Source organism: Sinocyclocheilus rhinocerous, unplaced genomic scaffold (assembly GCF_001515625.1).
Source record: "Sinocyclocheilus rhinocerous isolate Xijiao unplaced genomic scaffold, SAMN03320098_v1.1 scaffold2071, whole genome shotgun sequence".
Classification (NCBI taxonomy): Eukaryota; Metazoa; Chordata; class Actinopteri; order Cypriniformes; family Cyprinidae; genus Sinocyclocheilus; species Sinocyclocheilus rhinocerous.
This window is the reverse complement of record NW_015649573.1, coordinates 279,874-306,926: the sequence shown is the minus strand read 5'-3', so window position 1 is coordinate 306,926 and position 27,053 is coordinate 279,874. Positions and strand designations below refer to the sequence as shown.

The 27,053-nt window shown below is 36.9% G+C and overlaps 1 protein-coding gene and 1 long non-coding RNA gene across 6 annotated transcripts in view; one reads left to right on the top strand and one right to left on the bottom strand.

Moving 5' to 3' along the window:
- LOC107710761 (disabled homolog 2-interacting protein-like) overlaps positions 1-27,053 on the top strand; it is a 122,764-nt gene that overhangs the window by 63,099 nt on the left and 32,612 nt on the right. For 3 of the 5 annotated variants that reach the window (XM_016515610.1, XM_016515609.1, XM_016515608.1), the window contains exons 4-6: positions 20,563-20,716; positions 21,532-21,630; positions 25,842-26,396. In XM_016515610.1, the coding sequence (XP_016371096.1) occupies positions 20,563-20,716; positions 21,532-21,630; positions 25,842-26,396 (808 nt within the window). Of the gene's footprint in view, positions 1-5,332; positions 5,503-12,128; positions 12,271-20,562; positions 20,717-21,531; positions 21,631-25,841; positions 26,397-27,053 lie in introns of those variants that run through there. The other 2 variants (XM_016515612.1, XM_016515611.1) reach the window with 2 other exon arrangements.
- LOC107710762 (uncharacterized) lies at positions 3,924-20,863 on the bottom strand. The gene is made up of 3 exons (XR_001636631.1): positions 20,854-20,863; positions 9,397-9,407; positions 3,924-3,990 (listed from the first exon to the last, which is right to left on the bottom strand). It is a non-coding gene; the product is annotated as an uncharacterized LOC107710762 (long non-coding RNA).

Genomic DNA, 27,053 nt, shown 5'->3' with positions numbered 1-27,053 from the left:
TTATTATTTTAATTTGAACCTTAATTATTATTTTTAATTTTAATTATTTTCATTTTTCATTTTCAAACTTAAAATCAGCAGGCTTTTATTTTGGCGGGTTGCCGGCAAGTAAGTATATGCGCTTCCGGGTTTAGCGCTGCCGATTGTAGAGCGTCAGTGAATGAAATGTCACAGTTTTGCATTGTGCTTTGAAAACGTTAGCCTAGATTTATGCTTTCAGTTTGAATAGAAATCTTATACAGTATAGTTTGCCGATCTAAAATGGTAATTGTGCATTCTGCGTTTCCCAAAAGCATTGTAAGCCTAAGTTGATCGTAGCTCCATAGGTGGCAATGGGTCTACGATGTACTTTGGCTTACGATGATTTTGGGAAACACAGCCCATGTCGGTACGCAAACGCGCGCTCTGAACTCATTTACACAGTGCATTTCTTATTTTGGTCGCGCATGCGAACCTGCGGACCACTTATGTGCACCCCTGGGCATTACAGTCATTCTGCATGATATTATTTACACTTTTATTTGATCAAATATCACATTTATTAGTATATCAATAAATTACATTGTTGGGAAAGCTGGATTCCATTCAGTTTTAAAGCAATCATAATTTATTTTACCTGGTTGACCTCAGCCCAACAAGCCAGCTGATTAACCATATTAAACTATAGAGAGAGAGGATATATAGACATATATAGAGAGAGAGATTTTTTTGGTGGATCTCAATCAGCCCCAGTTTGTACTTTATTTGTGCTCAGCGTCAATTCCCTCATTAATCTGGGCATTAGCTGGCAGTGTTTTCCCAGTTTAGCTTTAGCCATTAGCTTAGACCCTAAGAATTCCCAGTCAGTCACAACCCTCGTTTTACCTTATATCAGCAGCATTAACAGCAGCCACTGCTCCAAACCCACGGCCTGAGCTGCTCATCCATTCTTTACACAAATGAGATTATATGTGCGGATGCTGCTAATCCCAAAAGCATCTCATTTGATTGGATTAAGTGTAGTAATTGTCTGTGCTTTCAGCATGGCTTGGCTGGAGCAGACTATGGATGGCTGTGCTTGTACAGATAGGGGATGAGTACTCTGGACTTCTTTGGGGCCAAATGGATTTTTGTTGAGTTTGTGTGCCCGATGCCCAGGCTGATGTGAGTGCAGCATACTTTTGTGCCGCTTACGATCTGTGCTTGAGTGTTTGTGTGTGTATCTCTGCATTATTACATTCATTTGGCTGAAAATGACCCTGCGTTACCAGACAGTCTGATTGTGGCTTCTATTATAAAGAGTCAAGAGCTGTTAATAGAAATCGACTCTTCTTTTGAAAGCACTTACATTAAGGGATATGCATATACAAAGGCAGTTACATCTAAATGGACATTTATTATATGCAGTATCGACATGCACACAGTTTTCTCTGTAGCATTTTTGTAGAAAGCCAGTATGTACAGTAGGTGAGGTTTAGTTTTACTGATTTCTGAATTCTTGCTTACCTTTTCTTTATTTCTTTATAATGTTTACCCATAATGCGATGAAACATTTAGTTTGTGCTGTTTGTCCTCTTGGCACAGATGGCACTTAGGAGACTTGGGAAACATGATACCTGCCACAAGTTGAACCATTTACCAATAAACCAGGCTGTTCTGTTCCAGTGGATGGAGAAAAGGATTGTTCTTAGTGTGTAAACTGGATTACAAATCAAATGAATATCAAAAATAGACATTATTGGGGGGTATCTACTAAGTGTTGATTGTTTAAAGGGGTCATATGATGCGATTTCAATTTTTCCGTTCTCTTTGGAGTGTTACAAGCTCTTGGTGCATAAAGAAGATCTGTAAAGTTGCAAAGACTAAAGTCTCAGATCCAAAGAGATATTCTTTATAAAAGTTAAGAATCAACCACGCCTATCTAAAACGGCTCATTCTAACACGCCCCCACATGTCTACGTAAACGATGTGGGAAGATTTGCATAACGCTGCCCAAATGTTCACGCTAAGAAAGAATGCGTAACTTTGATTCTCGCTGTAGTATTGTTGCCGCCGCTGCAGCACACCTCGCTTTTTCAGACCGATGAGCTTTGTAAAAATCGAAAGGCGTTTCAGAAAGGCGGGGCATAGAGGAGAAACAATAATGTACATTATGTGGAAAATAATGTGTTTTTTTAACCTTAAACCGCATAAACACATTTCATTACACCAAATACACAAAATAATGTTCTTTTTAGCAACGTCATATGACCCCTTTATGAGGGACCATTAATCTGTTATGTCTACTTTAATTTCATAGTTTTTAGTCTTTAGTTTTATATGACGATTTTCTACCCACTGTCTGACCTTAGAAATAATTTATTTATTTGCTTCCGTACCATTTTTATTTTTTATGTGTAAATGACATCTGTTATGATTGCCTATTGACCTGCAGAATGTTGAATATCGAAGAGGCAATAATATGTTATTATAATCATATGCTCATGGTTGTGATGTCATAACCACAATGATTGTTTTAATAGTGTGTGTTTGCAGTTTAGTTTTCAGAAATTATTTGTGGAGGATGGACTAAGGAATGAACTGTGTTGTCAGAGTTATCGTATATCTATATCTGCATATAGTACACAAAATTATTTTTATTCTTCTTATTTTCCATGATATGTTAACTTTAACAGCCAAAATTACAATGATAACTTAACTTAGCATATGTTTAAATAATAAAGAGTGCCACAAATAGACATGTGGACAGAATTGAAGCAAAACATTTTTTCTCTTGAAGCACACACACATTCACATTCGCACAACTCGTGTCATAGACACAAACAGACTTTAATAAAGTTCCTTTTTATTTGATGTTCTCAGATGGCGCTAATAGATTCTAATGACTTTACAGGGTCAAATCTAAATTAAAAGCATTTGAACATTTGAGTCAGTTTTTCCTACGCTTGTTTTATTGTTCTCTCACGTATCCTTAGTTTCTCACCCTCTTGAGCAGGAAAGAGGCGATGTTGTCAAGGAAACTGTCATATCGAGAAAAAAAAAAAATCTCAGCGTTGCTTTATTGCTCAGTAAATTTCATTTGGTAAAAAAGGAACTAATTCCTAAGGAAAGACTGAAGTATGAAGATTGAACTAGAGCCACTTTTAATCAAACTGTCAAGCTCAATATGTATGTTTTGTGATGAGTGATTTTAATAAGGCCTCAAAGACTGTCGTTGGGTCTGCTTGGACAAAACAAAATTGGCTGTCTTTATTGAATGTGCAGGCAATAATACTGTTTTAAATCACTGAAGATGTTTTTGAGACTGCCTCCTGTTTTCACGCATTCATAATGCATTAGATAAATTTGAGTTGTTACAGTGATTTACAGTAGCATACTCAAATGGCTACAACAAATAGTTATTATTAAATTATAATAACTATTTATTGTAGCTATTTGAGTGAACAATTCTTCTTAACACTTGAATGGTTAGACAAGAGTTAGTTCTTTTCCTTGAATTTGATTGGCTAGCAGCACTGGGAGTTTTCACTTTGTGTATCACTTCGCTTGTCTGTGTTTGCATGATTCAGATAGATCTCGGTCTGTGTTTGGTGGGGATTTTTCTGTAGGTTACAGTGTTATGCCAGTAGGTGGCAGTAAGTTAACCATTGAGTCATTCGCTCAAACAAACCAATGTTCAAAATATTGATTCATTCAGAAATGACACAAGTGAAATTATAGCATGAGGGAACTATGACTTCATTTATTAATTTATACTATGACTTCATTTATAATAATTTATGCGTAAAATAAAGCCTGTGGTAAACATAACTTGACGATACTTTTATGTTTTGTTCTACAATGTAAACTGCACACACTCACAGCCCAAAAGTTCTTATCTATTTACTTATTAAAAGCATACGCTTTTAAAAATGAACATAATTGCTTCAAAATTTGTGCTTTGGGTATGGATGTGTAATTTACGTTGTACAACAAAACGTAAAAGTATCGTCAAGTTATGTTTACCACAGGCTTTATTTTACTCATAAATTGAAAAACCTCATTATAAAACCCCATAGGAAAATCTTGAAGGAGCCCGCGGCGAATTACTCTTTTTGTGGTTCTGACGTCATGGTTCCCCCACTCTATTTGAGTAAGTCATTGAATCATTTACCCTAATGATTTGTTCAAAAACTCCAAATGCAAAAATAGTTCTTACTGATTGGTTTTAACTTTAAACATAGCTCTTTAAATGATAAATTATAACTATGTTTTAAATTAAATTTTACAGTATTTAAAAGTCTGCATTGTAATTTTGTGTACCTCTGTGTTCCATATAGACTACACTACCATTCAAAAGTTTTCAGTCAGTAAGAAATGAATACATTTATTAAGCAAGAATGCAAAACAAATTGATCAAAAGTAACAGTAAAAACATTTTAATGTTAAAGCTTTCTGTTTCAAATAATACTTTTACCATTACTTTATAATAGTTTCCATAAAAAATATAGCAGCACAGCTGTTTTCAGTAATGATAGTAATGAGAAATGTTCCTTGAGCTAAATTAATGCGCTAAATTAGCATCTAAAAAAGATTTCATAAGGATCATGTGACACTGAAGACTGAAGTAATGACTGTTGAAAATTCAGCTTTGCCATCAGGAATAAATTGCATTTTAAAATATATTCAAATGGGGATTAATGCTTTAGACTATTTTTGAACAACAAGAGACTTCTTTAAAAAAATTTTTATAAAAGTCCTACTGACATTAACCCTTAAATGATATTTAGTTTTCATTCTCCCAACTGTTAGCTAAGAGTTAAAAAAGCTTTATCACAAGCAGGCTCAGACCTGCTGTGAACATTTCAGACTGTTTACATGCTGATTTCTGAGCTTAGGTCTGGAAGATGACTGTTGACAAAGCCAGGGCTGCTTCTAAAATTGCCTGTTTTATTTAGTATTGGAGAAAATTTTGTTTTGGTTGATTATATGCTGTGTACTCTGTCACAGCCATCTGTGAGTATTGATTTGGGATGAAAGGGAGTCATCTGACTAACAAAGACATGCATATGAGATTCACATTTTTGTGTATATCTGCTTTTGTCTGCGGTAGAGAGTAAAGCCATTTATACAAGCACATGCACATCCAAACTCAGATCCAGACAGAGAGAGATACAGAGAGCACAGGAAGTAGGACAGTGGAAAAAATATGTAAGGAGAGGAAGGATGAGTAGCAGAGAGAGCACAAGAGGGCAGTAGAGAGAGAGAGAGAAGGAGTGAGAGGGGGTGAAAGAAAGGGCTGAACGGGGGGAGAGAGAGATTTTTCTCCGCTCCGCCTTTCCCAGAAAACAACCGGCAGCGGTTGGGCTGCTCAGTGCTGAGCGAGCAAGAGAAAGAAGCAGGGAGAGGGAAGCGCTCAGTGCCGGAAAAGGGAAAAATGGAGCTTTGAGAGCTGCCCAACAGATCCCTTCCCCTCCAGAGTTATCTTCTGTCCTCTCGTTCTCTCCGGTGTCCGACTGCTGCGCTGAATTCACAGGATGACTGGTGAGTGATCAGTCTGATCCCTGATCCTTCTTTGGCTCGGAATGTTTTCATGTTGTTCTCACAAATATAATGTGATTATGCAAATTAGAAGTCTCACTCTCTCACACACACACTTCTATATTCACATGCTGTGATCTGGGACTGTTCAGTAATGTATTCTTTTGTAATTGTTCCTAACAGTGTCTGTGATGGGGGATGTTGGTCACATTAGATGTTCTGGGTCACTGGACTCATGTGGTTTAATTCTGATGGCATTTTAGTGTGGAGTCACTGTGGCCAGCAGCAGCACATCTGCATTAAGATTTTTCAATGGCTGCATCTGATTAAATTAAACTTCAATTGAAAGTTTATTCTGTATGAGAATGAGGGCGTGTCATTCTTGTGGTAATTAAAATGATTCGTTGAGGATGACGCCTGTTCATCGCAGGCTGCCTGTCACTTGTGGTTGTTTTGTTTTTGTTTTTTTGATGACTTGAGGTTATGAACTTCTCAACCTGTCGGCTTGTGTATGTGTGTGTCTGTAATTATATTTCAGTTGAACAGCTGCTCGCATTCATAACACTGAGGCTCACCGTGTCTCACACTATCTAATCTCCCTCCCTGGATTTATAGATTTAAAGATTGATTAATGATTGATTACTTCTGCATACCATGCAAGTGAGTTATATCGACGCTTCATTATCTGGAGAAAGTGAAGGGGTGGTGGTGTTGTTTCACCAAGGAGCTTTTTCTGCCTGATCTGACCCTTAAAATTACTGCCATTGGTGGAACCTAAATGAATGTCCTGTGGTCATAGAAAACCTACCTAATATCAGGGATTTTTAAAGTTGCATTTTCTATTTATTCTAGGGGAATTGGTTAAGTCAGAAATCTTTCTTGCATGTCTGTTTTTTGAGTGAATCACATTTCACACGGCTCAGTTCTTTCCAATGAATTTATCTCAATCAAAATCATTTTTGAACATCCTTTTTCAGTAATCGCAAATGACAGGAAAGGTCATGGAAAAGCCCTGGTCGTTCATTGGTCAAACATTGAGATGATTCAGTCATATTAACATTTTTACTTCAATTAAACTAGTTTTTATTATTCTATTATATTCTGATTTCCCACATTTTGTGAATGTAAACATTTTACTGTTTACATTCAGTCATATTGAATAATGTTTTTGATTTCAATTAAGCTAGGTTATGTACATTTTGCATAACATTTAATGTATTTCATATGATATGATATGATATTATAAATGTTTATATATTTACCACAATTTATGAATACATTATTTTGTGTACAGTTCTACTTCAATTGTATGATAAACACATGGTTAAATTAAATAAAAAAGAAACGCAGAAGAAATCAGATTGTTTATGCAACATGTACACAAATGGAAAAAGTGAAAGCTCTTGTATTATAGCACAGAGTGTGTAAGGAAAGTCAATTTTATTTATTTGACAAACACCTCTAAACTGAGTAGAGCGCGAATGAGAGATGGTGTGAAAAAAGAGGGAGAAATGAGAGGAGAGTGTCTCCTCAGTACCAGCTGTTGTTCGACGTCTCTTCAGCTGTGCTGGAACAGAAAATTAAAGACGGATAACGGATTTGATTGGAGGATAAAAAAAGACAAGAAAAAACAATGTAGCGTGCAAAAATGTTTTCGAAACTTGCAATAGACTCTGCAAATCAAGCCCATCTCTCTTTCCCCCTGCCTGGTTTTCTCTCAGTCACTCTCTAATTGCACTGTCATGACCAATCTCTCTCATCTATTGATTTGTTGTGCGCCGCTGAGGCATGTCTATTGCTCTGCTCTCCTGGAACATAAGGAGGGTGGTAGGGAATCTTCTCCTCAGTAGAGGGTCACCTCTGAATGCTCAACCTGACCAGAGTGTCTGGGTAAAGATGTCTCAGAGGTGAATGCTTCCGAGACATTCGGATCAGAACAAAGACATAAACTTTCAATGAACAGAAGGGCTCTGTGTTAGTTGCTGGCATAGGAAGCCTGTTTATTTTCTCTGATCTCTGGTGCATGTAGGACACACTCGGAATGGAATGTTACCATATTTGTAAGTGTTACGCATCAAGATAAATATGGAGGAATCTTATCAAGACATTGTAAAGCTGTTATTCCTGTCCTACCAGGCAGGAACGAATGTGGCAAGGACAGACAAACCAAGTCCAGGGAACAAAGATGAGAAATGCACAGTTTAAAGTCATTCAGGATGCAGACGGTTTTTATTATTTTTACAATTTCCTAAATTTTTTCTCTCTCTCTCTTTAAGAAACCACAGATTTTTTTTCCCTGAAATGTCTGCTAGTTAAAACAATGAATAGTCATCTTATTAACTGTCCAGCTGGAGTCTGAGGTGAGTCAGATCTCTACACATGACGGCAGCGCTGCCACAAAACCGCTCTTATTTCAGTGTATTCAGTGCAGCTTTTCCATAGGTACAGTACAAGAAACACATTTGCCGCTGTATACTTGTGTTGTGCTGACAGTAACTGGCAGATTGTCATAGTCCCTTCACATTGCGTCTTGTCCCTTTAAGTGGCAACATGAATAAAATATGTGTGTGCTGAGTTGAGAGCTTTTCTCTACAGCTGTGCTGCCTCTCCAATGGTGTTGCTGAGACCCAGATTTGACAATGGACATCAAGTGGTGACCCAAAACTGTACCTTCTCTTCTTAAAAGATAAACATGACATTTAATAATACTACTGTGTGAACAGCACAGGAACAACAATATTCACAATTATTAACATTAGACAGACTGAATAGGAAATTAATCCAATAAAAAAACAGTTTTTAATCATAATAAAAACAACGTGACTATCTTATTGCAAACTTTGCGAAATACACATTTAATGTTTTTTTTTTTTTTTTTTGCTAAGGCAAAAACAGGCTTCCATGCTCGACAGCCAGTAATTCAAAGCACAAAACAAATTGTGGTTGGCACAAGCCTTGTTGCTGCAAGCTAACTTATATTCAGTGTAGTCTTTTGTCTTTTTTTTTTTTTTACCTTGCATACTTTTCTTCATGGTTTTCGGGGATGAGGGCATGTGTCACAATCTGTCTATGCTGGCATATGTGTAATTTGGCTAGTGTCTACCAAGTGACAGATTAATATTTTGTGCCAAAATATTAACAACAACCGAAATGGGAAGTGTTTCTCCTCTCTTTTAAATGTGTATATATTTATTTATTTTGTTGCCTTAACTATACACAATTATATGGTTAGTTGCACTTTATTATTTGCATTTAGCTTTATTGTTTTCCCCTGTTTTCTGTGAACAGACCTGTGACCCATTTTTGGACCCACTGTCTGAGATCCAAAGCTGTTACAGGAAGCCACGCCACAAACGGCCAGCTTTCAGTGGAATATTTACTCAAATTCATCAATAATCCAATCACTTGCACCTCTGGGAATAGATGTGTTTGCTTATAATGGCCTGTATGTAGATTTTCGGTCTGCCCCGGCGCGCGTGTGTGTGTGTGTGTGTGTGTGTGTGTGTGTGTGTTCTCATGTTATTTTCTCCTTTGGTCTAGTGTGTGTAAGCGGCTTTTCCAGGCTGCTAGATAGAGTGATGGGTGGATGGAAAAGGGAGGAGGAGTGAGAGATGGATAGATGAACGGACGGCATAGTTAATGGCCTGGCTTGGACAGGGTGGCCAACTGCGGTTATGTAATTCTTAAATTGCACACATAAAGGAGAGAGTAGAGACAAATGCAGAGAAATAAAGCGTGCTGTACAATTATAACTATTTTCATCTCATAATCAGTTTCAGTTTAATATGTTTTATTGACATAACAAATAATGTATGTACATCTGGATAATTCGGTATAATTACCGAATAATTACGATAATTCGGGAGAGTGCAGAATTCAGTCAGCAAGCGCGCACACTGAACAAAACTCTGGTGGATCAGCAATGACTAATCAGAACGCCTCTGATTGGCCGTTGCATTCATAAGCTCAACAGAATTGTGTGTGATTGGTTATAATGCGCAACACTGTAAAAACGCATAAAAAGAATGCTGATGCAACATGAAAAGTTCTAAATTTAATGCTGCAATCAACACTTTTCATTCCATTTTTATTTTATTTGTGACCGCTGTAATGGATTTAGTTTAACAGTGCAGCAGCATTATTGTCCTAAGCCCAAGTTAATTGACTGTTTTGACTGTTATGACTGTTTTGTCTTCATATCCTATGCTGTAGTTCATCAAAGCATCTTGGTGTCAAAGACAGTAAATGAATGGACACTGTGCCCACTGTCTGTATTAGCTGATGGCCGTCACAAGCCAAGTATATAAATATATAAGCTTCTACAGAAGTCAGTCTCCTGTCTTCATATTAAAAAGCATGATGGATGAAAAAAATCCACCTCTTTGTCATGTCTGTTCTTTCTATAAGTCCTGTTTTTGTTGAAGGTCACTGAGGACTTCATGCTTTAACCTCATCACGTCCTGCTTCTCTCTCTCTCTCTCTCTTTCTTCTTTTTTATGTTCTACTTTTTATGTTTTCATACCTCTTTGTCATGTCTGTTCTTTCTATAAGTCCTGTTTTTGTTGAAGGTCACTGAGGACTTCATGCTTCAACCTCATCACGTCCTGCTTCTCTCTCTCTCTCTCTCTTTCTTCTTTTTTATGTTCTACTTTTTATGTTTTCATGGGCATGAAAGAACTTGTCTGGAATGTTTCCTTTCCAAGGTTGCATGTTTGTGCATGTGCTTTGTTTTCATTCATAGAAAAAGTATTTCAGAGAAAAGTGTTTCAGAAAAAGAAACAAATCGCTTAAGTGTGCAATTTTTTTTTTTACATGAATTTGACACTGAACGTTAACACATTTACACATCCACACACATGAATGATTCACATGAGAAAACAATGACAAGCACTTTCATTTAAACCCATCTATTCATATCATAGCTTCTTCACTCTGCAGTCTTGTTGTGTTATTTTAAAATTATATTAGCATAGCAAAATGTAAAAAAATGAGATGACTGTAATCAGTTAAGTGATTCTCTGTGTAGTTATTCTATATGTAAATGAGCTTCGAAGAGGATTTCCCAATATGTGTAGTTGTTCAAAGCAAAAATGAAGACCAGGGTCATAGATTTATGTTTCATAATCTATTTTAGCTTGGCAAGTCACTGAGCGTGTGTGTGTGTGTGTTTATGTGGTTTAAAACAAGGAAGTGGCCAGTCTAGAACAACCTTTGGTTAGCCTTTAACCAGATGCCCAGTAAACACCAAGGGCTCAAATGTTTGCTTGTGATAAGACAAAGGCGTTGTGTGTATTCAGGATTCGTTCAGGCCAAGGCTAATTTGTTTGTTGTTTAGCACATTTAGCCCATTTCTCTTGAGAATGACAAGTCTTCCCTCAGTCTGTCATTGTGTTGAATTTTCCCAGCATCCTTCACTCTCTGTTTTCCATCCTGGCACCAACTGCATCTTTATTTCCTTTTGTATATGCATATGGAGGTGCTGGCATCCATCGCCTATGTGTTTCTCTGCCATGATATAACTGTGAAATTGTCCATTTGGCCCGTGTGCGAGGGCAGGAGATTGTGTGTAAAGCCTTTGCATGAAAGCTAAATCATATCCTCCCTCTCTTACTTTATGCACAGAATGGACTAAAAATGAAATGGTGGAGAGGTCTGTTTTTCACGACATTCAAAATCCTGATGGAAATGTTGGTTCTGTTGCAGGGGTGTGAAATGGGGGTCAGTGGTGGTACTGCAGGGGATCCGCCAAGTATTGTTTGGTCTCAAAATAATTGTGAAAAATTCCAAAATATACGTTGAACAAAAATTAAGCATTTAATATTAAGTTAATTTCAACCATTTTAAATTTCTTTTAAAATTAACCCAATGAAAAAAAAAAAAAAAAAAAAAAAAAAATCAGCTGTCTCTATCAAGTAAAATTAATGGAATTGCATCATAATGTAAATCTTTCCTTGCTCTGCTCTGTTCTCTATCCAAAAAAAGGCTCCTTGGCTTAAAAAGATCTGAAACACCTGCCAGTTATGAATATGATATTCTAAAATATCTAACTAGTGTCAGTTAATCTGCGTGTGTGTAAGTGTGTTTGCCCCCCCCATAGTGAATGTCTGAATGACCTTTTGACTCCTTCAAACATTATTTTGTCTTGATGTTAATGTCCGTTCTTGCTAGGCACACAATAATAGATCAGGGAATGTTTTATGTCATGGACCCTGCAGACTTCCTGTTTTCTGTTACATATGTCTAGAATGTCTAATCTCAATGTTTTAAAAAAACAAACAAAAAAACAGGTATATGCATATTTTGCCTTCATATACAGTATTTTTCCTATTAATAGATCATTACCTCATGTATTTGTTTACATATTATGTATATAGCTAATAATTCTTATGCTTTAGTCCATTAATTGACTACATAATTTGGGAAAATACAAATAAGCATGCTTAATAAAAGATTTAATCAGGAAAAGTGAAACTATGCTCAATGAAAGAGGCATGGGATGTGATACTGGAAAGTTAAAATGTTATTGAGCTTGATGTGGGAAAGTGAGCGCTATCTGTTTAAATGGGGCGTGTGAGTGAGGAGGTGTGTTATCAGTTATCCCATGGGAACTTCCCTCTCTGGCACGCAGCGCGGAAGCCAGAGATCCCACAGAATTCCCCTTAACAGTCCATGTAGCGAAACGCAAATTCAGATCGGAAACACAGAAATGTGCTTGCATTCGGTAGTGGCATGAGAATGGATTGATGGAGCTGGGTTTAATCACAATTCAATGTAAGTAAATCTATCTATTCTTTAGACTTTGGATTTGAGCTGGTTTTGAACACAGTGTTCAGTTGACATTTGATGGTGATGTCCATTGTTATGTTTTATGAAATTACATATACTGTATGAATAGTTTTGGAATTATGGCTATATTTTGTTTCTGTTTTTCATAAACAGTTACCTTTGTTTGTCTGGTTTAATAAAAAATATTAGAGTAGGCCATCTTTTATGCGTAAAATGTGTTTTAAAGCACATGTTTAGAGGGGACGAGGAAACGGTTACATTTGAGGTAAACTGCTTGTATTCAGTAAAAAATACTAATTTGAATATCTTATCAAACTGTAATATCATATTGCTGCTTTCATTTGCCCTTTTTTTTAAATTTTTTTACTTGTATTATTTTATGTGCAACAAACATTCATTCTTTCATTCTGTCCCCATTCAATGAATGATAATTGAAGAACTGAATTAGAATTGAAGTTTTAATTACCTAAGAAAGTTAAAAAAAAAATACTACTGATGCTGTAATTGCTGTCTTTCTTTTATGTCTGTCTCTGACCTCAAACAAATATTTTAGTTAACAAAATATTAAATATTTAGTTTGGGAAATTAATGAAAGAATGAATGAAAATCACATTGTTGAGCCACTAATGTGAATATAAGGTGGTTACTATCCTGTGCCCCTTCACTCCTCTTCTTGTTTAAGGTCAGTTTTCAACTGTTTATTGATTTGAACCGCTGCTTCCCTCCTTAATGCAAGTGCACTGCACTACCAAACAGATTTACTGCTTGATAACAATTTACTATCTGAATGACAGCAAAAAACTGGATAGATTTATCAAATGTTCTTTTTTTCATCTTCACTAAATGTGATTATTTCCTGTGCCGTAGATCATTATGGGCTGTGCTCTTTTTTGGTGGGCTAAAATTGTACCTGTCGGCTAGTTGCCATGGAAACACTCACCTTTCTGTAGTTGCGGTCCATTCAAGTGTAGAGCCAAACCCAAGCAACGAAAGAGCCTATTACATTGATCTCTCTCTCTCTCTCTCTCTCTCTCTCTCTCTAAATGGGAGCACAGTAATGACAGCAGAGCCTCAGGCTGCATGATTAATCATATACTGCATTAATTGACATTGTGATTTTAGCCATAGCAGTATGCAATGATTAAAGGCTGTTTTAATGTATTCAATGTCTTATGAAAGCTTTTTCAAACTTGCTATTTTTCAGTTTTGGTTATGCCAGCTGACATGGCTAATTGAACCACTCACACAATGTGCATGTTTTTTTTTTTATAGCATAGACCATCATTGCTAAAAATATACATTATATTTTATTTTAAAAATTTAATTTTTGAAAGAACAACTGTTTTAATCTATATATAGTTGTAATGGCCACTCACTAACATTTGTCAGTCTGTCAGCTGTGACATAGATTTATCAGTGACCTCACATAACTTGCGCATTTATCAGACCAGAGAAATGTCTTTATTGTGAGTGTAAAGATGTGTACATGTGCATCTGTAAGGTCGCATTTCAGTCTCCAGCCACCCTGCTAGATGTGTTTGTGTGTGTGTGCTCATGACCTTAACTTTTTGTTTCTATGTGAGCTCCATACACCCACACTCCATGCATTTGAAAAGAGCCTGTGATGTGTGCTCAGAATGGCTGAATTGTGTGTATCAAGCAGTGTGTGTGTAAGAGCTGTTATGGCCTGTGTGTTTGGGAGCATGTCCCTGCACATCTTCCTGTTTTTCTTTCTCCTCCCATTTCTTTCATGTCGTGTTCAAGGTTGCTTTGATTTGTGAACTGTATTTTGTTGTAAGTGTTTCTACCCTTGCTAAGAGCACTGTGAGTGCAGGGGATGAAGAATTTCTTGATATACTGAAATGTAATCAACTTAAAGAGCACATTTCCATAGCACATTTGATTATGGATCTTTTTGGGGTTGTAGTAAATGCAGTACATTTCCACATTCAGCATCCCTGAACAGTTCAAATGTAAATTCATACTTGCAATTCGAGATGGATCTTTAGTGGATTTTCCTTACACTGATTAATCCAACTCGTACTATTTCTGACTTCAATGTGGGATCAACTAGGCTTCATTGGATTAGCTTGATTTCTTTTTTCAATGTCTACAAAACTGGCCCCATCGGTTCAACTGAGTTTCGCCAAAATGCAGTAGAAACAGTAAAAGCCCACCCAACTCTTCTAATTCTAATTCTCTCATTTCTTCTGTTTTTTATATTTAGATTACCTTCGTCGCTGTCTAATGTGAAGATCAATCTTTAAAAATACTACATTTCATAGCATTGTTAAATCTTGCAAAATGAATGTCATTTTTTTGTAGTCTGTAGCCCTGAGAGCGTAATCTTGTTTTCTTCTATCAGTCTGTCCCTTGTATTAGTTCAAAACGTTTATTTATAGAGCATCTCTATCTCCGTTCTCCTTTCTTACTTTTACATGCTGTCATGGAAATAAATAAAAAAATAATAATAATAAACAGCCATTTGCAATACGTTTTTATCATGGCACTATCACCTCTTTTTTATGTTTATTTTCAGACTCAAATGCCTTTGGTTTATTCCATTGATTTGTTTATTTTTTTGAAGATATGGCCAAGGACCAAAAAATTAAGCGGTCTGAGTTAAAAAGAAGAACAGAAAAGGAGGGATGGAGGCTGAAGTGAGACTTATATGTCTGGTGCAGTGTCTGAAATATTTACAGAGACAGCGATACAGAGCACTGTGAAGACAGGAAGTGTGTGCGCTGGGGATGAATCCATTTGGGAAGAAGAGGATTCTGGGTAAATTTGGAGCAAAAAATGAGTAACTGAAAGATAAAGAGAGAACATGGCAAAGTGTTATGAAAAGGATTCTTTTCCAAGGACAAACGGGTCAGTTGCTTCTCAGCAGACTGCATGTGCGTGCTGCTCTGTTTGAGGGCATAAGTATTTGGAGGTGAGCTGTTCAGTTCAGTTTTTGTGTTAATACCTCCCCGCCTCAAAAGCACACTCGCACATGCTCGCTTTCATTGGTAGGAGATGCATAACATGAAAGAGCTTGTAACACATGCCATTAAGCATGCACACCACATCACTGAGCGTGCCAACATCACACTAACAGGCTAAAATACATGCTCTCTTTCACACACACAGTGAACACAGTTAGAGCGACTGTATTATCATTCATACGGTGTCGTTCATTGCCTCCAATGCTGACATTAACATTCATTCTGCTAGACTGATGTGACAGTTAACCTTCTAGAGACACACTCCATGTGGAGTAGTGGGTGTGTTTCCATGTATTGGTGTTCTACATCCATCTCCTTATTAGTCTCACTTGCCTTTAAATCAGACTTATTTCGACACGTAGACAGCCAAGGACGAGTAAACATACACACATTCCTCACAGGGTGCACCTCGGCACGATCCTCTTGTCTGAACATGTCCTTTTCCTCTCTTAGGCTCACCTCTAACTCCCAGAATGCACTTCACTCTGATTTGCCCAGTGGCAATATTTAGATGATCCAGAATGTGCTGTTACATCATATTAGTACAAATGAGAAAGTGCTCTTCTTGGGTGTCCTTTAAAAACGTTATTTCTAAAATTAGATAGGATTGTACTCAGGATAACATTTTTAATGTGATTTTTATGTAGTTTTGACTGTCTTTTTTTTTTTTTTGCATGAAAAAAGGATTCTAGTAGCTTCATAAATGTCAGATCATGTCACATGGACTATTTTGACAATGTGCTTACTATCTTTCTGGGCCTTGAACGTGTCAGTTGCATTGCTGTCTATGCAGGGTTTACAAAGGTTATGGATTTCATCAAAAATATCTTAATTTGTGTTCCGAAGATGAACAAAGGTCTGGTTTGGAATGATATAAGGGTGAATAATTTAGGGCTGTCGCGATTTTTATTACCACAAAAAAATGTATTATAATTATAGGGCCCTATGAATTCCGTTTTATTTCCAAATCCATTTTCGTTTTTCTATACTCTGTTTTAATGCTTAAATTAAATGTTATTAATCAAAAAGCCTGTCTAATTAATTGAGTTTTACAGTTTTATCTTTACCAAATTCTGTTTTCCATTATTTTCTGGATTCCATTTTAATGGTTCCATTAAATTTTAATAATCAAAAGCATCTCCAATTAATTGATTATCTTACACTATAATACTGAACTTTGATTTCAGTGATTTGGACTATGAGATGGACACTTGCTTTTTGCACTCTATGTTGCACTTTACTTTTTACTTCATTAGGTTGAATGAAAATATTCTTAAGTAAAATTGTAGATTTTTTTTGTGGGAAATTAATCGTTTAGATTAATCGATAAATTAGTTGATAGATTAATCGAAATAAAAATAGTCGTTAGTGGCAGCCCTAGAATAATTAATGGCAAAATTTTCATTTTGGGGTGAACTATTCCTTTAATGCACTGCCGTAGCCCTTCATATTCATGGTTAAAAAGTGGCTGAGTTATTGTCTTGTGTTGCATAGAAAGTTATGAATGATGAGATATTTTTTATCTTCAAAACAAAAGATAAGCTTTATATGAGCTCATGGAAAGTGCTGAACTGTTCTCTGTTTCATTGGCACTTGATCCCTTTCCAAACTTGCTGACCAAAAAAGAGCTTCTGAGGTATTTTCACTCCTGATCCCTTTTTCTCTCACGATGCAGTCTTGAAGAACTAATATTAAGTCCTACTGAAGGAAACTGTCTGTTTCATTCAAAGCAAAAAGTTCATCTTTAGAGAACATTCTTTTGATGTTGAAAGTTTCATATCCAATAACTAAGTGATTGACGACAGTTCAGATGAACCCCAACACACACTGTTTCTTTAGATTTTTTCCATCCTTTCGATCAAGCTGGTTTTTGACAACTATTCCCAATACTTCCTGTCAGTGTCATCCCATCAATGTTTCCCGGTCAGGAAAACTGACGTTGGTTTCTTCTCGTTCTGGAACTGAAAATCCTGTCGTTTGGACTGCTAGCTTGATACTCTGTCTTTCTAACGCTGCTTCAAGCATGGATCAATCCCACAATCCCCTCTGCTCCAATTACTCTCAGAGCCCTCTGCTTCGTTTCACCTCAGCCAATCAGAAATAAACCAGTTTGTACACACACACACACGTTTTGCTCTCTGAAGCCTCAGTGGTTAGGAGACAAGGCTGGTCTCAGGAGTATAGTCTTACCTCTGAAGATCTTTGTGGAGGAGAGAAAGAAGGAGAGTGCAAGGAAAGGAAAACAAAGGAGAGGGGGAAGGGAGGTAAATAAAGAGTTCAGGGTAATAGAGAATAGTAAATAATTTATGAGATACACACAGCAACAAACTGTTGATGATGATTGTTTATGGAGAGAGATGTGGGTCGCTTCCTAGTAGATTTAATTGTCTCTTTGTGTGGGGGTAAATATGGGTTTATGTCAAGATAGCATCACCAGCATCACATTTAACAAGAGGTCAAAAATTTACCATGTGTGTTAATTAATTACTAAACTGATTAAAATGGAGAGTTCACCCAAACATTTGTAATTTATTCACCCCCATGTCATTCCAGTTCTATGTTTGTTTCTCTTTTCTATGTAACACAAAATTAGGTGTTAAGCAGAATGACCGAGCTGCTCTTTTTCCATTCAAAAGGAGTATGGAAGTATGGCACGCATGCCAGTTTTTTCTGCACACAGCAACATTAGCGAGCTGTGATGTCTGATTTAATGACTGAACCGGTAATTTTAAATGAGTCAGACAAAATCATAAAACAGCCTCAAACTTGCTCGAATTAGCTGTTTGAATCAGATTCACTTAGTGAACTGTTCAGAGAGTTCACAACTGACTCCTTTATGGAACCACACTGTAATTTTTTTATTTAAATTTTTTTTTTAAATGTTTTTTATTATTTGAAATTGAAAATAAAACAAAGTACGTTTTAGGGAGGAACAAATATTTCAGTCTTTAATCTTCACATTTGTTTCTTTTTAAAAATGGTTTCTAAACAAATTCAGTTCACTTCAGTCTGTTTGTTCACTAGTTGTTAATACGACAATGTGTAATTAAAGATACATATTCACAACGGATATATACCCTTCACCTTCCCCAGCTCCACCTGTATAGATCTGCTACGGTGTAATTTCATGTATGTTATACATGAGGGTTATTTCATATGTTATATGTGCAGCAGCAGTATTTCTTACATGCTCACAGCAGCAGGTTTGTGGGTGTATTGGCAGTAACAAGTCTCAGCAAATGCAGAAGCAATATAGCAGATCTATTCTATCAAGACCAAACACGTTAACATTGCCATGTATATTACCATGCTAAACTTTCTGAGAGTTGTCATGACAGAAATATAATTAAATATATAAATAATATAATTTATATGAATAATGTAGACTAAAAAGTAAGTATTATACAAAAAAAATATTGGTTGTTGAGCTCCAGTTGTAACAAATTTATACTAAATACAACTAGAAAACATCCTAGTTTATATAAATGCCTAATTCTTTTATGAAACTCTAGATGGTGCAGGCTGATGGGTTCTTAACGTAACTGATGATATTCACAGCGTTAAATGACTTTGCACAAGCTGATTGGTTCATGTTGCATACACAGCCATGTGTATGCAACATGTAAACATGCATTTACATTTAAATGGCTGGTTAGCATCCACTTAAGCATTTTGCAGTGCGCTTTCAGAGTTCCTCTGAAACCCTCCTCCTTCCCCAGCTCCACCTGTATAGATCTGCTTCGGGTTATTTGATATGCTATTTTTGCAGCAGCTGTATGTCTTAAATACTCACAGCATGTATCGCCATATGCATTGGCAGTAGCAAGTTCCTGTACTTGCTTGCAGTAGCAGCAATAATCTACAACTACAGCAGTAACCAACAGCAGCAGCAATTCAGCAGCAGCAGCGTAGCTGATCTATTCCTCCAAGACCAGATCCATTACCATGCTAAAATCTTCCAAGAGTTGTCATGATAGAACTGAAGCCGTTTTAATCTGTATTCTAATGCCTTACCTAACCTACTATACTAAACCTTCATCACAGCCAGATGCACAGCAACCCAATTTTTAGGGGGTATGCTGCAAAACAACATTGGGGTGTGTAAATAATGACAGAATTTTCATTTTTATGTGATGTATTCCTTGGAGATGAAGAGTGTTCTGTGCACGTCTCTCTCCAGCTGACATGAAGGAATGAGTAGTGGAACTGTTCCCAGATCAGATCTGCTTTGTAGCAAACACTAATTAACGTCAGTTCAGACCAACACAGGCTTCATCTTAGATGAGATCTCCCACTCTAATTACAGCTGTAAACATGTTGGATTTTCCAATGATATGCTTGCTATCTCCCATCACTGTTTATTATGGATGCGGAACATGTTGAATTGATGTGACACAAGTGGTATTGGCATCTTAAATGGCTTCATTCTTCACACATGCATGCAAGCACACATAACTTCATCTATGATCTGGTACCTTTCTGACTATTTTTCTTAGCAAGTTAACAGATATTGAAATGCATGGCAGAGATTTTGTAAACTCTATTTTAGATTATTAAGAGATAATTAACAGTTTGAAGAAGGCACTAATTATTTTGTCAGAGCACTAATCAGTTTCTGTGCGCACTAACATTAACCGACAGCTCAGTTAATGACACCTGTAGTGATCAGATCACATAAACACTTTGCTCAAACAACACATGCTGAACAGCAAGCCTGTGTTCATTCACATGCCTTAATGAGTAAGTAATGCCTTTATGCAATATGTATGTCTCATATCATACAGAATATTTTGAGGACATTTTTTCTGACCCAGTTCAGACCTTTTCAGTCTTGTTTACTGTAATTTATTTTCTTAAGTTATAAGTTTAAATTGCAATGGTCTGAAATGAAGTTTATTTCCACTGAATTAGGTGGAAAATTTGCTGTATGACCTCTATTATTGCTATATTATTGCTGCTGTCTTCACACTTTGCAGACTCAAACTATGTTGTTGAGGTTCAAACATCTATTATTCTTTGATCCTCGAAACTGCTGTGTCCTGTACACCTCTTTAAGGCTGCCTACGGAGTCTGTTGTCTCAGCATACTGTCTGTGAATAGGACCAGAACACGTGTCCTTATATTACACCTGCAATTTAGGCAGTGATAACACTTGCTTTGTGGTTGCCATAAATAAACCCATTCGGTTATCTTGTCTTGTTTTCAAGATAAACGATTATGTGTGTATTGAAAGTGTGTGTGTACACGAGAGACACTTGTGTCAACTGGCTGGTTTGTGTTCCTGTCTCAGGTCTCATCTAATGCCCAGGCTGAAGGAGTCGCGCTCTCACGAGTCTTTGCTCAGTCCCAGCAGTGCAGTAGAAGCTCTGGACCTCAGCATGGAGGAGGAGGTTCTTATTAAACCAGTGCACAGCTCAATCCTCGGGCAAGATTACTGCTTTGAGGTATAGACATCTCTTTCACTTGCTTTACATTATTTACATCAATAAGTTCATTGATCTGATCTCTCTCAACCCTAGGTACATGTTAATTTAAATTCAATATTACAGTATATCATCATTCATAAGACAGTGGTTTTAACCAGGCAAGTTTCCAGCAAAAAGCAGTTTGTCTGATTATATAGATTTCCATTTAATCATGATCTTAATTGAACAGTCCCAAAATCGATTTTTTAAAATCCCAGTTTCGATTTTGAATGAATAATTTGAATTTTAGTAGAGAACAATTTTTCAAAAAAAGAGAGAATGAATTGTGTACAAAATGGCTATTATAATTGAAATGTATAGAAATTATTTAAAATTTAATTAAAACCAGAATCAAATCAAATCAAATCAAGAGATTATGGATTAAGCCAGAATTTAATAAAAAACTGAGAATCATATCAATTCAAGAGCTTGTGGATTAAACCAGAATATAATCAAATTTAGAATCAAATCAAATTAAGGAATTTAATCAAACCCGGGAAATCAGAATTTATTCAGTTTGGGTCAATTTTGATTCTCTTTTTTATAGCTTCTTTTATAGCTTGTGATTCATGGTCAGAACATGTGTGATTGTCTATATCCAGATTTCTGAACATGTTTTTTTAAATGCTGTATTTGTACCCAAAATATCTGTCAGTAAATGTGATTCAGTTTTGCATTTTGTAACATATTTTCAAAGGACATTAAAACCTGGCACAGGTTTGCTTTTGATGTAAGTGAGCTGGAAGCCGTGAGATTGTTGCAGCAAGCTGACAATTATCAACCTTTTTTCCCAGGTGAGCACCTCCACAGGTAGTAAGTGCTTTTCCTGTCGTTCAGCCGCAGAGAGAGACAAATGGATGGAGAACCTGCGACGGGCCATCCACCCTAATAAGGTAAACTCGCCTTTCTGCAGAGTTGCTATTATTCCTGCATAGGCTAAAATCATACTTGATGCTCTGATTTATTACTGAAGAAATGCGACTCAATGCAAATAAAAAAGAGACATCAAATAATGTTTCTGCATCTGTAAGAATGATGAAATTCAGGGCCGTTTTTTCCATCGCTCTTTGATATAAGCACATGAGACGCAGGAAAGCAAAACATATGGCTGCTTTGAGATCTCATCCGACAGCTCATTTCACCAATCAATGATTAAGCAAATTAATGGTTAATTAGTTTGGAACAAAAATTCAAGCACAACCTTCAAGTTATATTTGCCTTCTTCACAGCTTGCCTGGGGATGTGTTTAATGTCTCCCCATCGCTCAGTCTTACATTTTAATTACTCAGTGGGTTTCTGAGGTGAACACCAGAGCCAGGCTTTACAGAGCTTTGCTGTGAACAGATGATGCTTTCAGACAGATGTTGATGCTGTAGTAGTGTGGAGATGATCATAGCTCAGGCATTAGCTGCTGCGGCAGAGGCCCATTTCTGTCTGCCTAATTAGTTCATTATCTGTGATGAGGGCGCACAATGGAGCACCTCAATACCGAGATGCAAAATCAATTGCCTTAGTGGGTGTTTATTTGTGTGGGAATATCCATGAGCACTAGAGCCCTACACAATACCCAGTGCCTTTAGTATAGTCATCTGCTGTTATAGAGCAATTCATCCGTCAAGCCTTAAAGGCATAGTTCACTCAAAAATGGAAGCTGTATTACTATTTATTATGTACTTATTATTCAAGAATCTTTGTACAGTTGGGGTGTAACGGTTCTAGGTAAAAAACGAACCGTACCGTTCTCCACCCACGGTTTGGCACGTACTTGCACCGCACTCTTAAATCTGACACCGCAACTTAAATCTGACAATGCATCTAAAAATATTAACACGTAAAACAGACTGAGTTCGGCTAATACACATTTCTGTTGTATTCCCAATGCATTACAACAATAGCGATGAACAAAAAAAAAAAACTTTGTTCAATGCAAGTGCCGTATGCTTGAATATGACCAGTCATTTATGCCGTCATCACCTGGGTGTTGATAGCACGTGTGCGCAGAGGAGAACTGAACAGCACGTTTCTATCTGTGTTTAAACTAAACTCATTTAAGCCTTGCCATTTTAAACATTCAGAGCATGAGAACTCATAAGATTTGTGTGTGCGCTCATTCAAAGCGCGCAAACCCCAGAACGCACAAAAAAAATTGAGTTATCTTACAAGTCTTGTGCTCGAATGGACAAATTCATACAAAAATGATGTCAAAATGTCCATCTTGGTACTGTAAGTTGAACCTAGAGGATCAGTGTAATGTATCCATGCATTGTCTTAAAGTGACAGCACTTTTTAATGTTAATCAAACAACAAAAACAAGGAAATCACTCGCTGCTCTTTATTTAATAGCTTATGTAACTTTAATAAGGATGAATATTTAATTTATACAGTCAAATACGCAATGTGATTACTTTACTTTATACATTTGATTACTTTATTCAATTTCTGTACCAAAAAACTAATGTTAGACCTAAAAACCTGAATAGCACTGTTTATTTTATCTGTATCTTTGCTCTATTTTATTAATTTGTGCTGATGTTTGTAGTTAGATTATTTGTTCTTATTTTCTTTATTTTTATTTGCCAGTATAGTTTCTTCCCTAAACATAGCACATACCGAACCGTACCGAAACCGTGACTCTAGAACTGTGATACAAACCGAATCGTGAGTCACTTTAACTGTTACACCTCTATTATACAGCCTAGGGCTGCATGATTAATGAAAATAAAACTGGTAATAATACAGATGCTTCTGCATGACATCACTAATTGTGGGTGGGGCAGTGTGGAGGGACAAGAATTGTTGTATACCGCTGGTGAGCGAGGCCTTTAGTCTGTTCAGTTCACTGATTCACGATGGTCTGTGGCCTCAGAAATAACTGACATTTAGTTTTATTCTGATCTCATCCTCCATTGCCTCCTAAGTTATAAGAAGAAGGAGGGATATCTATAAATTAACCTCTATTATAGTCCAACGAAAGCTTAACCTTAACTGCAGCATGATGCAGGTCAACTTTATGTCCGTCCCTCATATATTAAACCACATGAAAGACTATTCTATTAAAAAAAGGCCAGTGAATGACATTAACTGCTGAATGATGTCACACAGTATTTACAGCACCGTCCTGCTATCTTTATGGGAAGGACATGAAGTGATCTAAAATAAAGGGCCTTTTAATTTCAAGCCAAGGGTGGGTGATCTGAAGCAGAGGGTATTTAATCACTGAGTTGAAAAGCATCTCTAAATCACTGACCCTGTTAGATGCCACACTGATGTGGTAATAATCCACTACAGCCATGACATGTCCACTGACCTCACAATGCCCTTTCGTCCCAGTGCCTTTAGTATAGTCATCTGCTGTTATAGAGCAATTCATCCGTCAAGCCTTAAAGGCATAGTTCACTCAAAAATGGAAGCTGTATTACTATTTATTATGTACTTATTATTCAAGAATCTTTGTACAGTTGGGGTGTAACGGTTCTAGGTAAAAAACGAACCGTACCGTTCTCCACCCACGGTTTGGCACGTACTTGCACCGCACTCTTAAATCTGACACCGCAACTTAAATCTGACAATGCATCTAAAAATATTAACACGTAAAACAGACTGAGTTCGGCTAATACACATTTCTGTTGTATTCCCAATGCATTACAACAATAGCAATGAACAAAAAAAAAAAACGTGGACAAACTCTTTGTTCAATGCAAGTGCCGTATGCTTGAATATGACCAGTCATTTATGCCGTCATCACCTGGGTGTTGATAGCACGTGTGCGCAGAGGAGAACTGAACAGCACGTTTCTATCTGTGTTTAAACTAAACTCATTTAAGCCTTGCCATTTTAAACATTCAGAGCATGAGAACTCATAAGATTTGTGTGTGCGCTCATTCAAAGCGCGCAAACCCCAGAACGCACAAAAAAAATTGAGTTATCTTACAAGTCTTGTGCTCGAATGGACAAATTCATACAAAAATGATGTCAAAATGTCCATCTTGGTACTGTAAGTTGAACCTAGAGGATCAGTGTAATGTATCCATGCATTGTCTTAAAGTGACAGCACTTTTTAATGTTAATCAAACAACAAAAACAAGGAAATCACTCGCTGCTCTTTATTTAATAGCTTATGTAACTTTAATAAGGATGAATATTTAATTTATACAGTCAAATACGCAATGTGATTACTTTACTTTATACATTTGATTACTTTATTCAATTTCTGTACCAAAAAACTAATGTTAGACCTAAAAACCTGAATAGCACTGTTTATTTTATCTGTATCTTTGCTCTATTTTATTAATTTGTGCTGATGTTTGTAGTTAGATTATTTGTTCTTATTTTCTTTATTTTTATTTGCCAGTATAGTTTCTTCCCTAAACATAGCACATACCGAACCGTACCGAAACCGTGACTCTAGAACTGTGATACAAACCGAATCGTGAGTCACTTTAACTGTTACACCTCTATTATACAGCCTAGGGCTGCATGATTAATGAAAATAAAACTGGTAATAATACAGATGCTTCTGCATGACATCACTAATTGTGGGTGGGGCAGTGTGGAGGGACAAGAATTGTTGTATACCGCTGGTGAGCGAGGCCTTTAGTCTGTTCAGTTCACTGATTCACGATGGTCTGTGGCCTCAGAAATAACTGACATTTAGTTTTATTCTGATCTCATCCTCCATTGCCTCCTAAGTTATAAGAGGAAGGAGGGATATCTATAAATTAACCTCTATTATAGTCCAACGAAAGCTTAACCTTAACTGCAGCATGATGCAGGTCAACTTTATGTCCGTCCCTCATATATTAAACCACATGAAAGACTATTCTATTAAAAAAAGGCCAGTGAATGACATTAACTGCTGAATGATGTCACACAGTATTTACAGCACCGTCCTGCTATCTTTATGGGAAGGACATGAAGTGATCTAAAATAAAGGGCCTTTTAATTTCAAGCCAAGGGTGGGTGATCTGAAGCAGAGGGTATTTAATCACGTCATCTCTAAATCACTGACCCTGTTAGATGCCACACTGATGCGCTAATAATCCATTACAGCCGTGACATGGCAGCCTAACAGTCCACTCACCTCACAATGCCCTTCCGTCTCTAGGACAACAGTCGGCGGGTGGAGAATACGCTCCAGCTGTGGATCATCGAAGCTAAGGACCTTCCGGCCAAGAAAAAGTACTTCTGTGAGCTCTGCTTGGACGACGGCCTATATGCCCGCACAACCTGCAAGCTGAAGACAGATAACGTCTTCTGGGGTGAACACTTTGAGTTCAGTAACCTCCCTACGGTCCAGAACATCACCGTCCATCTCTATAGGGACTCGGACAAGAAGAAGAAAAAGGACAAGAACAACTACGTGGGGCTGGTGAGCATTCCAGTGGTGAATGTCATGAGCAGGCAGCTGGTCGAGAAATGGTACCCAGTTAGCCAACCCAATCCAGGGAAAGGGAAAACGGCTGGACCCATGGTCCGCATCAAGGCCCGGTACCAGAGCATGAACATCCTGCCCATGGAGCTCTATAAAGAGTTTGCCGAGTACACCACCAACAACTACATGCTGCTCTGCTCTGTGCTGGAGCCGGTCATCAGCGTCAAGAACAAAGAGGAGATGGCCCGCGCTCTGGTGCACATCTTACAGAGCACCGGCAAAGCAAAGGTATTGTAAAAGTCTAACAGATTTTTGTCGTTTAGCGAAGAGTTTTCAAACTGTGCTCCAGGAAAGTACTAGGGGGTCTACATAAAAGACAATCTTAAAGAATATAAAAGGATATAATAATATTAACGAAAACAACAATAATAATATAAAATAAAAGAAAGTTTTGTTCTTCCTTTAGTGGCTCAATTTTTATTTTTTTTTCCACAGTATAAATTGGATCTTTATACATCAAAAATATATAGCTGCCTTTTGTATTTTAGGAAGGAGGTCCATTTTGAACACTTGAGAGAGTGACATAACAGGTGTTTAATGTATTTCTAAAGGTCATAATGGCATTCATACCTACAACCTTGTGGTTTAATTTTCCAAATGATTAACCGGTATGCTTTACCACCACAAGCTGACAGACATGACCTAAAGTCAGTTTTTATCTACTGCACACATACAATCAGTAATTCTAATAGATGGAGACGTTAATATTTGAATATTGGCTTTTGCTACACCAAATGTACATGTATTCATCTGGAAAAGCTTGTCACATGACTCACAGTGTTTTATATAGTTTTTTTAGCTGCATAAATAGCATATAATATGTAATTCTTTGTAAAGCTTGACAGTATTTTGTGATTCAAAATATTTATATAACAAAATTATATA